The sequence below is a fragment of the Scylla paramamosain genome, chromosome 32, assembly GCF_035594125.1.
Source record: "Scylla paramamosain isolate STU-SP2022 chromosome 32, ASM3559412v1, whole genome shotgun sequence".
NCBI lineage: Eukaryota > Metazoa > Arthropoda > Malacostraca > Decapoda > Portunidae > Scylla > Scylla paramamosain.
In genome coordinates this window covers 17697304-17707834 of record NC_087182.1, presented here as the reverse complement: position 1 = coordinate 17707834, position 10531 = coordinate 17697304, and the positions used below count along the sequence as shown (strand labels likewise).

Below are 10531 nucleotides of genomic sequence, written 5' to 3'. Positions count from 1 at the left end.
AACTTTAAAATTAGTTTTCCGCAGTGCCTCCAGGGAGGATCGAACTCCCGGCCTCTGGTTTACTAGACCAGCGCTCTAGCCACTGAGCTATGGAGGCACACCTAACAGAAAAGACAAATTATAAAAGTTTCAAATTTGCAGTTAATCACACTCATATTATTTCGAGTTAGTAATGTATGCAGGCGTGCGTATGGGCGTGGTGACACGGGTGAAAAGAGCACCCAGTGTCCGCCGCCCGCTGCTTCCTGGCTGAGGCGTCACGTCACCTCACGGGCCGCGCCTCCCGCGGGCTCGCTCGTCACGTCCACACCACACAGCACACAATATCAACGAATTTATTGCATTAAATCCATTGTCCTGACACAGCACTGAAATCAATTTACAATCTGCAGGCTTTACACAAGTCAGGATGGCCGAGTGGTCTAAGGCGCCAGACTCAAGGTTACCTTCCTTCCGATAGAAGGGTGTGGGCATTCTGGTCCTCTCTGAGGGCGTGGGTTCGAATCCCACTCCTGACAGAATTTTTTTTTTAATGGTGCAGATCCTGCCATTTACCCGTCTCCCATCACAAAAAAGTAGTAATACCAAAGTGAAAAGAACCTAGCCTACAGTAAAAGTTACCACATCCTGACATTAACGGGTTCAACACCAGCGCATTTTTTTTTTTTTTCAGGTAACCTTTCACTGTTCTTATGCAGTGGTTTACGAGCGACTTCACCATTAACGTCTTTAAAACCACGCTAAATGATTATTTGAAACAAGGACCACCTTGTTCAGGATAATATACTTAACAGAAAAAAAGAAAGTAATTTTTCCAAAATGATGATGGTGAATTTAGCAGTAACTGAAAGAAAAAAGGAATAATAATAATAATAATAATAATAATAATAATAATAAGAAGAAGAAGAAGAAGAAGAAGAAGAAGAAGAAGAAGAAGAAGAAGAAGAAGATGTGAACAACAATTATAACTAAATCATTAATATATATATATATATATATATATATATATATATATATATATATATATATATATATATATATATATATATATATATATATATATATATATATATATATATATATATATATATATATATATATATGACAAGCAGCCTTTGCCCTTAATACTTTATCATCAGACTGTAAATGTGTTGTTAAATAAAGAATGCATTAAATGAATATATTGCATATAATGAATACCATGAATAATATAACACGAGTGTTTCATTAATCTCACTTGTCATTCCTACAGTCTGTGGTCAGAACATTAGTTTCACAATAATGAGCACGGCATTATTACCAGTGTCATATCTACCCCCTAGTATCGATCATTATAGAACATTTATGTACTTAGTTAAATATGTACGGTTAATACTTTTCATTTACTACCAAAATAAAAACAAATCTTAAAATAAAGTAAGTAACGAGTGCAATAACAAAAAAAAAAAAAATCTAAAGATTTGCTTCCGAAATTGCAATAATATGTGTGTATATGTATCAAAGCTATGCATTTAAGTCGTTTTCTTGATATTATAATTTATTACGGAGCACCCAATAAGTATTAATGAAAGCATCAAACAAAATTAATAAAAATATTTAATGGACCACGTGCCTTCAGGGAGGATCGAACTCCCGGCCTCTGGTTTACTAGACCAGCGCTCTAGCCACTGAGCTATGAAGGCTTAAATTTTCCCTTTTATTACAGATTATAAAAATTATATTCGGGTAAATTTCCGTTATTTTTGTACATACATTGAACAAATGAGAGTCACATGCATCTGGTGGACAAGGGACATGTTTCCCCGATCAGTGTTCTCCCCAGGGACATTTTTCACGGCTGTTATGAAGGAAGCGTCCACACATTCCAACGTCAACACTTGGGAATGGGTTCTCAACACTTCAAGGTCTCTCTGGTGGAAGTTACTGACTTGCATGACCATGTTAATTATGATTTATAGTTTTCAATTTAGTTTCTAATGACAGATCCTGCACTTTTCACAAGCCCTAGTGGAAATTGACAGATTGTCAAAGAGGTTTTAAAAACAGTACTAATAGTTTCTCGAGGTTGAATTAATTAATATATGAGAGAGAGAGAGAGAGAGAGAGAGAGAGAGAGAGAGAGAGAGAGAGAGAGAGAGAGAGAGAGAGAGAGAGAGAGAGAGAGAGAGAGAGAGAGCATGGATAACTATGTAGCTTTTGAGAACAGTCGTAAGAGAAAAGAGCACTTCAAAACACAGGTCTAGGATTATCTACAAACATAAAAACATGAATGTGTCAATGCATAATATTTGAATCAATATATAAATCTTATATAAAATCATGAAGTCATAAATGGGAAGGCGTGCAAAAATTAAGAGCTAGATATTTTAGCCCGCTCCATTCCACCATTAAACAGAAAGGACGTATTACATTGTATGCATTATAATAACTTCATATTCTTGCGTCCCTTCGAGAAAGTATCATGATAAAAACTGACACACAGACAGCCCAAAATTAAGAAAGACAGACACACACACACACACACACACACACACACACACACACACACACACACACACACACACACACAGAAAGAAATAGAAGCAGAGTATTACATTAATTTCGCTAATTCAGGGCAAGAATATTACTGACACACGCAACAGTAATGAATTAGACACACGCAAGCTTAACACGTGACCCTCACTGGTAAACTTAATTCTTTCCGTTGATGCAATTAATTTTCGGCGTGGTAAACCTGAATATTACAAATACTCCACAAAAGGGAGATCTGAAACTCAAGAAATTCTTATAACTAAGTATACGCATTAGGAATTATGGAAATAACCTTAGGATAGTAATTTGCATACTTACTGTTTATTTCTGGGGCAAATATGTTATTTCAAATTGTTAACTAAGCGATTAAAAAGTCATCTGTGAAATTAATGAATCTAATCATTACTTCACCTAGCCTGATAAAAAAAAAAAAAAAAACGCTAATGTTCTTTCAATGTTATCCAGAGTATTATAATGATCGAAACTTGCATTGTAGCCCTTCATTACACGAAACCCTGCAAGTCCAGCCGCTATTGACAGTTGTTGACGTTGCACAATGGCAGCTTCCGTACTGTTTAAAATTTTCTATCTAAATCTCTATATCAGACCAGCAATCCCATAAGGAGCGGCACCACACCCTCATACACACATCATTCACCTCTTATTAGCCCAGTCCGCCCGGGATGGAAAGGGATAGTCTCGTGAACCACCCTACTACACTTCTATGTTTGAAATACTTAACTCATATACAAATAAAAAAAAAAAATACGCTTAGGAAACCCATTACATCATCCTGTAGGAAAAATGGCGCTTACAGTACATTTTTATCCAGTAATAATCTGCAAATGGACATTAATCTACACTTTCACAGCACTGGAACCTCCATAAATAAATCATACATAAATGCACATTCAGAAACACACTAATGTCTTAAACAGCCATGCATGCAACAATAAACTATCAAAATCAACATTTCCACAGGTATCAGACACGGCCATTACTGTTGCTTAGTTCCCTTGACTCATTTCTTCACTCATCCATTGACCCCAGGCAGATAATGGAGGTGAGGACTTACCCTGAAGCAGCCACGTGGCCCCAGCACCAAGGGGACAATGGTGACGCTTCCCAGGTCACTAAGTAAACCCACAATACTTTAACTTTTCACTTCTCTTGCCACGAGGCGGAGATTGGCACCACGTTTTCTGTGACTCAAAATGTCTACATCAGGATACATTTTATTTATTCTAAGTATGACGAGATTCCATTTACTTTTTAAAATTTAACATAAATTTATATGTTCATAACTGCATAAAAAAAAAAAAAAATCAGATGTTTAAACTTAATCATGTAATTGGCGTGTTATGGATGACCGAGTCCAATAGGCAATACCTTCCCAATACAGGAGCAAGGAAATTCCAGACTACATATAAAAAAAAGATAGATAAAACAAATAAATAAATAAACAAAGGGAGTTAAGATCGGGACAAAATCAACACAACCAGTTCTGGAAGGAGAAAAGTCCTGTCAGAGATGGATGCTGAAACTGAGGCAAAGTGCAGCCTCTAGAGAACGTCCAAAATTAGCATGCTGTGCCAGCTACTCATATTTGAGAGTCTTGTTGTACATGGCAATGCAATACTTTGTGCTAGTGCTGATAGCTGATGGCTTTGACACCGTAGACTCGTTAGTTTGTCAAGCCCATGTCACTTAGCTATGTTGATCAATTGCTTGACTAGTTTCCGCAATTACCACTTTACATGTCCACTCATTGGTGCTTCCAGGTTTCTTGATGCTATTCTACCATTGTTTTGTTTTCCTCCTAGACGGCGGCGTGGATCTATGCTGGCAAAAATTGTCTAGTGAAGCCTTGAATATAAAAACAATATCTTTGTCAGCTTGTTACACTAATTGGTTAGCCACTTTCATTCACACCAGGAAGGCGGCATCCACCAGATGTGCAGCACCCACAGTATTTGTTTCCTGATCACTACAGTGTGATGCCCACAGTCATCTCCAGTGACAAATCTTGAAGCATTTCAGTAATTAATAAAACCCAGAGTATCTAAGTCTAATTTATTAGGATCTTACACTTAGTATGTCCTTATCTGGTACAAAAAGAGGTTGGGTATGGTATTTACCACTGTCATGAGGGTTGACAACTATACATCTGCTGAATGATTTGAACCCTACCTCTATTAACACTACATCTCACAGCATAACACACACATCTGTACACTTGCTTCACATAGGGTCATAAGCCCCAATCCTTGCAATAACAAACAGGCAATGTATTTGAAGTGCATAATGTTACCACTTCTTTATTGGGATGACCATTGCATATTTAAATATCTTGTTATTGCTAGAAAGCAATCAATCACTCTTGCATGTAAAATTTTTAAAATTACTAGAATAGTATAAATAAATCACTTACGTACAAATTCATATCAATTCGATAGTCACACTGTATTTCAGTACACAACCCCCTTCCCTATCAAAATTGGTTACCCTAATTCAAAGGTGATGCACAATCCCGTGAAGGAGTTGCAGATAAGAATTCGGCATGTAGTTGGGGACAAAAATATATGTTCTACTTAAGTTACTTTTGGTGAAGGTGGTGCATGAGCTCTCATAAAACCACGGCTGACAATAATAAGACACTAATTGGAGAATGTGAACAACAACTATAAACTCAAAAGGCTTCAAACTTCATAGAATTAAGTAATGCTCTGTGATAACAAAGATAGTGTTATGGCAATTGTTTATTACCTGACTGATCCAACAGATAATGCATAGGCTGGGACTTAGGAACCTAATACAAAACACTTCAAGGACTTAAAAGATAATCACAATTCAACTCCACATTATATTAGTATTAACATTTTGTCATAAAAGAAAACAAAAATTGAGGAGCTGATGGCAGGAAAGATAAATGAGCATAGGTTACAAGTATATCCAAGGAAGCTGAGAATAAGCATTGACTACATACAAGCCATTACATGCATTACCCTTCCAAATTAGCACTCAGCTTGGCGCACTGTAAGCATGTCTACAAGTCAAGCTGGTTCATGGCTTAGGTACAGCTTCAGGAATCTAGTCATAAGTGTAAAAATAGTTTCTAATCTGGTAAAAAATAATGTGTGAGGGTGGGCAGGTGGGTAAGTAAGGTAGGTAAGGTAACATATGAGTACTAACAATGTATGCAAAAACTGTGTTGTGTTTTATACAAATATTGCATGATACACACGGAGGACTTTCCTATGGCTATAAATGGCTGAGGGAGTAAAACAGCAAGTCAGATATTGGCTTAGTGTTAAAGTTGATGAGAAGGTAAGACAGTGGATCCAGTAATGGATTCAGAACAGGGATAGAAATGTCTGAGAATGAAAGTGGGTCAGACAGTGGCCAAGAATAAGTCAGCATGGGTGAGACAGTAACAGTAACATGAACTTCATACAAAAGTGAAAACAGCTGATAAAGTAAGACACTGGCTCATAGTTAGATTGTAGATGATTGAGGAATTAAGACATTGGTTCAGTGACTTTCCTAAATGAGAATGGCCGAGGAGTAATTGAGTAAGACACTGGCTCGATACAAGAGTCCTTCGTTCCTCATCCATCACTTGAGACAGAGTTGGTCAGCTAGTAAGGTGGAGAAGAGCAAACTGAGAAGGGACAATGGGGCATCACACATCCTTTCATACAACACAGCCCAAGGTTTCAAATGAATGAGTGGCTGACAGTGACACATACATATACTTGGTGTATGTATTTCTCACTTGAATAAATATCTATCTGCATCCTAATTTGGATCTCAGGTGAAGATAATGCATTAATGGGTCAAGTGAACCAGTAACTACAAACTAAAAAAAAATGTTCATAAGAAGAAATAACATGTCATGAGAAGAAATAATGAGAGAACATCACACAGTTGTAGCAGTTGTGTGAAGATGCATAAAAATTTGTGCCACACTCATAAAAAATTAGGACAACAACTGTTGGTGCCACTATTTAGCCTATATAATTTGCAATACTTGAAGTATTGGTAAAATACTTTTTTTCACTGTTCTCATTAGTACAGTTTATGATTTTTTCATATTAAAATTATAAAAATGTATGAACAATTTGTACTATAGTTATTGGTGGAACGCTGCCATATCACGAGATTATCTGGAAAAAATAAAATAAAATTAATACTCACTGTAACTTTAATAACAAAATACATTCAAAAACATTGTGAGAACCCAACTAATAAACCTTTGAAAATTCAAGATGTCTAAGAATATGAATCTTGATAACACAAAGATATATATACATATGGGATTTCTAGTAATGTTGGTGGGTGTCACAATATGTGCACTTACCGATTTAACTGTTTCCTTAATGAAAAGTTTCTTGTGGGTGAGGTCAAAGTCTGGATAGCTGTCATACACCTGGCGACACACACTCTTCATGGTGACTTCCTCAAGGTTGGCACCCTCTAGGATCTTCTTCACCATCACCTTCAGTTCTGCATCCTGTGGAGAGGCACTGCTCACTACACGCCTTAGGTATTTGGACATTCCTGGAGAGAAGCCTTCAGCAGTCAAATATTTCAGACTACTTCCAGGCTGAGATCTCCCTTAGAGGGAGGTGGCCCAGACAAGATGTCACATCTTGTTTCACTGTGGGAATTCCCTCCCTCCACCCCTTTCAGTGGCCTTTTATGATGAGCTAGGAATACGGTGGCAGTGTTCTACACTGGGCAGTTGCATGTAATCATACCATGTTCCCTTCCACAGGGGTACAAAATAATGATAACATAATGAAATGCAAACACTTCCAACAATGCTCTGAAAACATATTCCATTTCCAAACAAAGAAAACATCAGCTTACTGAGGGCGGCTGCTTCACTTTCTTGGCCAAGGGTTCATCATCCGAGTCTGAGTCATCAGTTGCTGCTGGCTTTGCTCTCTTGGCCGCTGGCGTCCTCTTAGCAGCTGGGGTTCTCTTGCCTGGCGTCTTCTTTGCTGCTGGTTTCCTACCAGGTGTCTTCTTGGGCTTCTCTTCGGGCTCCTCCTCATCTTCCCCTTCGTCCTCCTGCTCCGTGCCGGACTGATTGCTGTCACTCCTGGAGCTTCCCGACTCATCCTGGGATGTATTGTTCTGCTTCTTCTCTAGATTCTTTTTGCTCGGCCTTCCTCTGCTTTTCCCCTTCTGTAAGATTTCCATTTTCAACATGACTCCTTATTCCTTGGCCAACTTGAGACAAAGACTAAACATCTTAGTTCTGAGAATTTTGCTTTTTATTCCTATGTTTGCTCTATGAATTGCAAGTTTTGCTACCCAATCAGCAAAATTCTAGTTTCCAGCAATATTCAGCACTGCTTATCTTTGACACAAATAGAGTAAAATAAAGAACTTCTCTACCTCAACTCTGTATACTTACACACTTGATCCACATAATTCAATCTTAGGTAATGTCTGTGTGAATAAAAACATCCCCAACTTCATAATAATCTGATATCCAAAGAACATGAATACAACTCTGGAGCAGCACACACCACCACAGTATCATACAGCTTCACTCACAGCTCCACCACCAAAACATGCTGTGTCGTACCTTAGAAGAAGGCGGCTTCTTCCCCGTGTCCTCCGGCTGCATCATGAATGTCATCAGCCTCTCCACCACCTCCCCCTTGTTTCCTGACCGTTCCAGGCCCAGGATCATCAAGATCTTTTTGAGTTCTGACATCACTATTCTGGCAATGAATCAGAGATGGTGTCATGCATAAATAATGTATATGTATCTCTAAAACAACAGAAAAAAGAATAGTGAGGCATACCTATTAATTATACAACCTGCCTTCTAAATAAGTAAGGTGGTACAACACTCAAAAATGCAAGATAATTTATGAATCACAACTTTCACATCTAATTTCTAAATAACACACAGTAAAAGTAGGGAAGCAGTTTTACTTTTCAACTGTGATGAATTTGCTCTGGTACTTCTTGTCCTCTTTAGTATACGGGAACCCATTAAACTTGCGGAGGTTCTTCTTGATTTCATTACCGCTGCCAGGCCTGTTGTAGGCCACTCTGTGCAGGACTTTCAGTTCCTCCACTGTCATTTTCTGCAAGTCAAATATGGCCCTAATTCAGCAAGTCTGGCTGTCACTCACTATACAAATCAATAACAGCTGGAAAGCATTATATTCATCTGTATTGCAGGTATCACAGTCTTAAGTGTTTTAATTCTGCCTTCCCCTCACATATGGATATGGTAACACTGTCATTTGGTGATGCCTATATTCGCTGATTGACTGAGGTATTCTTGCCTCATTTTCAGAAGAGCAGCAAATCCAGCATTTTAAAAATTTGAAAATCTATCAACTGCACTTTCCCTGTACAACAACAACGGGGCAGAAGACAAGCCTCACTGAGATCATGGCATCGATGAAGGGAATGTCTCCGAAGGGAACACCACTGCCCGTCACATTGAGTTCCTCCTTCTTCGTCTCCTGTACAAACCGTTCCACTTTCTTCCTGTCCCTCTTGCCACTCATCTCCAGCGGCTGGTCGTACAGCGGAACATCACCTGCAGGGAAGATTTATATTGTTATAAACTGTATCAAGCATATTATTGTACCTCATTAGATCAAGTGGCACCAGCATAGGAGCATGTCCTCTTGTAACTTCTTGAAATAAAAGATCCTTTCACTATTTAAATCAATAAGGTTACATGGAAAAATATCACACATCACTACAAAAGGAAACCATTACTCTTTTTTTCCCCCTCTCCCTGCCATAGATAAAAGATGCTTAACCCTTTTACTACTAAACAAATAGTCCCTCTAGAGCATAAAACTTTCAAAACTAATTTTGTTGTAAATTCTTTTAAACAGTTTTGTAGTGTAAGAGGACAAAATTTTCCCTTTTCTCTCCTGTGTCTCCATGCAGACAGTCCTTACAGTGCTATGAAGATTAACAAAAGGTGACCATAGCAGTGGAAGGGTTAATGCCGCCCAATGAACCTGAAGAAAAATAGCAATTCTTACTTTCTTTTTTGGGAGTGGATGGGACTTCCTTAGCTGGGGCATCCTCTTTCTTCTGTTTGGGCTTTTTTTCTTTAGAAGCTTCCTCCTTCACTTCATTTGCTTTTTTGGGCTTCTCCTCCTCTTCTTTTTCTTCCTTATTGGGTTCTGTTTCTTTACTTTCTTCCACCACTTCCTTTTCTTCTTTCTTGGCAGGTTCTTTGTTGTTTCCCTTTTTCTGCTTAGACTTTTCCTCTGTCTTTACGGAGTCTTCTGCCATCTACAGAATGGTGGAGAAAATATATGACGCCATTTTGGTTACGGTATTCATTTCCCTACACTGCGGTGGAACACAATCCCCCAAGTCACATGACACAGTACTTCATTAAGGGTGAGGACACTAATCCTGTAATTTTTGACTACTGCTTTTGACTCTGTTCAGGGATTGGCACCTCAGTGGACCCTTTTTTTATATATGTTTTTTATTTATGTATTTATTTTTGTTTTGTTACCCTTAGCCAGTGCCCCTCCTACATTAAAAAAAAAAAAAAAAAAAAAAAAAAAAGAGAGAGAGAGAGAGAAAGAGGAAAAAAGAAAGGTTTGTTTAAATTTGATAATATGCCATTTCTCTCAACCAGTGACCTTGAAAACTGATGTACAGGCTTATTTTTGGTCTTTGAGATATTCCTGTCCCCTACTTCCCTTACGTCAGTGTGTTCCTAGGGTTGCAGGATTGGTATTCACGATTTGCAGCAGCGGTGACAATGAGAAACAAACACTGATCACAGTTTGAAGTGCCTTGTATGAATTTTGGACATAACCTGAACCCTAAAAAATACATATATATCTGTCTACAGTAAGGAGAGGTAAGCAGAAAGAATTGAGTTTATTGATATTCTAAAAAAAATAAATAAATAAATAAATAAATACATAATATTAATAATAATAATAAAATCTGTATAAAAAATACATATACATAATAATAAAAC

The 10531-nt window shown here is 37.8% G+C and overlaps 1 protein-coding gene and 3 non-coding genes across 5 annotated transcripts in view; 1 reads left to right on the top strand and 3 right to left on the bottom strand.

The window, feature by feature from the left end:
- Nucleotides 1-24: 24 nt before the first annotated feature.
- Nucleotides 25-97, bottom strand: Trnat-agu (transfer RNA threonine (anticodon AGU)). The gene has a single exon. It is a non-coding gene; the product is annotated as a tRNA-Thr (tRNA).
- A 306-nt stretch (nt 98-403) lies between these two features.
- Nucleotides 404-518, top strand: Trnal-caa (transfer RNA leucine (anticodon CAA)). The gene is made up of 2 exons: nt 404-441; nt 474-518. It is a non-coding gene; the product is annotated as a tRNA-Leu (tRNA).
- Nucleotides 519-1609: 1091 nt separating this feature from the next.
- Trnat-agu (transfer RNA threonine (anticodon AGU)) lies at nt 1610-1682 on the bottom strand. The gene has a single exon. It is a non-coding gene; the product is annotated as a tRNA-Thr (tRNA).
- A 2909-nt stretch (nt 1683-4591) lies between these two features.
- Nucleotides 4592-10531, bottom strand: part of LOC135089322 (protein DEK-like) — a 23068-nt gene continuing 17128 nt past the window's right edge. For both annotated transcript variants that reach the window (XM_063984867.1, XM_063984866.1), the window contains exons 2-8: nt 9567-9822; nt 8949-9106; nt 8488-8642; nt 8132-8270; nt 7405-7725; nt 6893-7045; nt 4592-6698 (exon numbers count right to left, since the gene is read on the bottom strand). In XM_063984867.1, the coding sequence (XP_063840937.1) occupies nt 6687-6698; nt 6893-7045; nt 7405-7725; nt 8132-8270; nt 8488-8642; nt 8949-9106; nt 9567-9822 (1194 nt within the window). In that variant the 3' untranslated portion in view covers nt 4592-6686. The remainder of the gene's footprint in view (nt 6699-6892; nt 7046-7404; nt 7726-8131; nt 8271-8487; nt 8643-8948; nt 9107-9566; nt 9823-10531) is intronic.